Here is a 1,375-nt window from a genome sequence, read left to right as displayed (position 1 = left end):
AACGTCGTCGGCGATGTCTCGTCCGTGTCTCACACACGCGGATTGCGAAAGAAGCGGGTTGCAAGAGAGTACGAGGGGAAAAAGAAAAAAATTGCTCATGTTGCAACACCCAACCCCACCAGATTGATGCGCCGGTTGATCAGATACAGAAACCGGACGATTTGTTTGGAGGCGGGCATGTACCCGGCCTGATATCTACGCAGAGACGCCGCATCCCAGTTTGATATACATGAACTGAAGTACCTAGAGCCAGACGCGTGCTATCATTGCGATCGTCAACTCGATCCCGCAATTCCATCCCAGGGCGTCGTCAGGGCGGCGGTGGCCTCCACTGCCATGGCAAGACCGTTTACTTCCCAATCTACGTTGTCCACCCTTCGCACCATGTCAGTCCCCTGTGCTAGGAAGATGGAATAGATCCACTCACAGCCATTTAGTTGTTTTGAGCTGCCTCGCGTCTTTCTTTTCTATGTTGTCGGCAGCGGTGTCAATCGCCACGATAGCATAATCTAGCTGATCGAAAACCTGTTGTAAAACCCCCATCAAAGACGGGGGGCTGGACATGTTAGCCTCTTGTTTGCCTTGCGTCAGGTTGAAGTCTCCGGATAGCCACATACACTACAGTTTGAACCTCGTGCCGGTCACGGTTCTGCGAAGTAGTGGAATCGTCTGGACTTGCCGACGCCTGGTCCACACATGGCTTTGAGGGGTCCATCTCTTGTCGGCCTTGGATTTTGCGGGAAGGCCCTCTGCGCCGTTGTAGAGCCCGGACCGCTTGTGTCGTCGGGTTGACTTCATGATGCCGGACCGGATTCTGCTGCATCTGTTGTAGACGTTGTGATTGGCCAAGTCGCCGAGGCCGTTGCCGAGGGGGAAACATGACGTCAGTTTGAGCGAAAAGGATCGAGGGTGTTCAGAATGACGGGCGATTATTCACAACGATGAAAGACTGGTGTGCACACCACGAGCAGGTTCCATACCACCACGGCGACGCCTTTGCCTTTAATACGGTGCGACGCGCCGGCGGCGTCATACCGTGATCGCGCTTCAGGACACAGAACCCGACCTCGAGCGTGCCCGTCATGTTCGTTACCAGTCTGTCGGGACCGTTTGATTGTTTGGTTGCGGAAGGGAACTGTGCTCCGGCGTCCTGAGCGATTGTCGTTGGAACGAAGTGGTGCATCTTACCCTTTCCCCTAGCTCGCACATCGCACTGGACCACTGACGAAGTGTGCGCGCCGTTGACTCGGAGCCAAGGCATGTGTAGTCGACAAACTGGCCGACAGAGGATGGCCCAAGCTCACTCAGTATTGGTGCCGGCCCAGCGTGTTCATGGCTGCTGTGTGGACCCTGTTCATCATCAAGCCGGCCCCGT

The 1,375-nt window shown here is 55.4% G+C and overlaps 2 protein-coding genes across 2 annotated transcripts; both read right to left on the bottom strand.

The window, feature by feature from the left end:
• Positions 1-275: 275 nt before the first annotated feature.
• On the bottom strand, positions 276-715 carry CTAM01_17328 (uncharacterized protein; the record flags this gene model as incomplete). Its single annotated transcript, XM_060533313.1, has 3 exons — positions 276-375; positions 428-556; positions 618-715. 3 exons carry the CDS (start codon positions 713-715, stop codon positions 276-278), a joined length of 327 nt encoding a protein of 108 aa, XP_060372110.1.
• Positions 716-913: 198 nt separating this feature from the next.
• On the bottom strand, positions 914-1,183 carry CTAM01_17327 (uncharacterized protein; the record flags this gene model as incomplete). The annotated part of the gene is made up of 1 exon (XM_060533312.1): positions 914-1,183. One exon carries the CDS (start codon positions 1,181-1,183, stop codon positions 914-916), a length of 270 nt encoding a protein of 89 aa, XP_060372109.1.
• Between the last annotated feature and the right edge of the window lie 192 nt (positions 1,184-1,375).

This window comes from Colletotrichum tamarilloi, assembly GCF_030869305.1.
Source record: "Colletotrichum tamarilloi strain Tom-12 chromosome Unknown Scaffold_508.1, whole genome shotgun sequence".
NCBI classification, from domain to species: Eukaryota; Fungi; Ascomycota; class Sordariomycetes; order Glomerellales; family Glomerellaceae; genus Colletotrichum; species Colletotrichum tamarilloi.
This window is presented reverse-complemented; position numbering and strand designations above follow the sequence as displayed.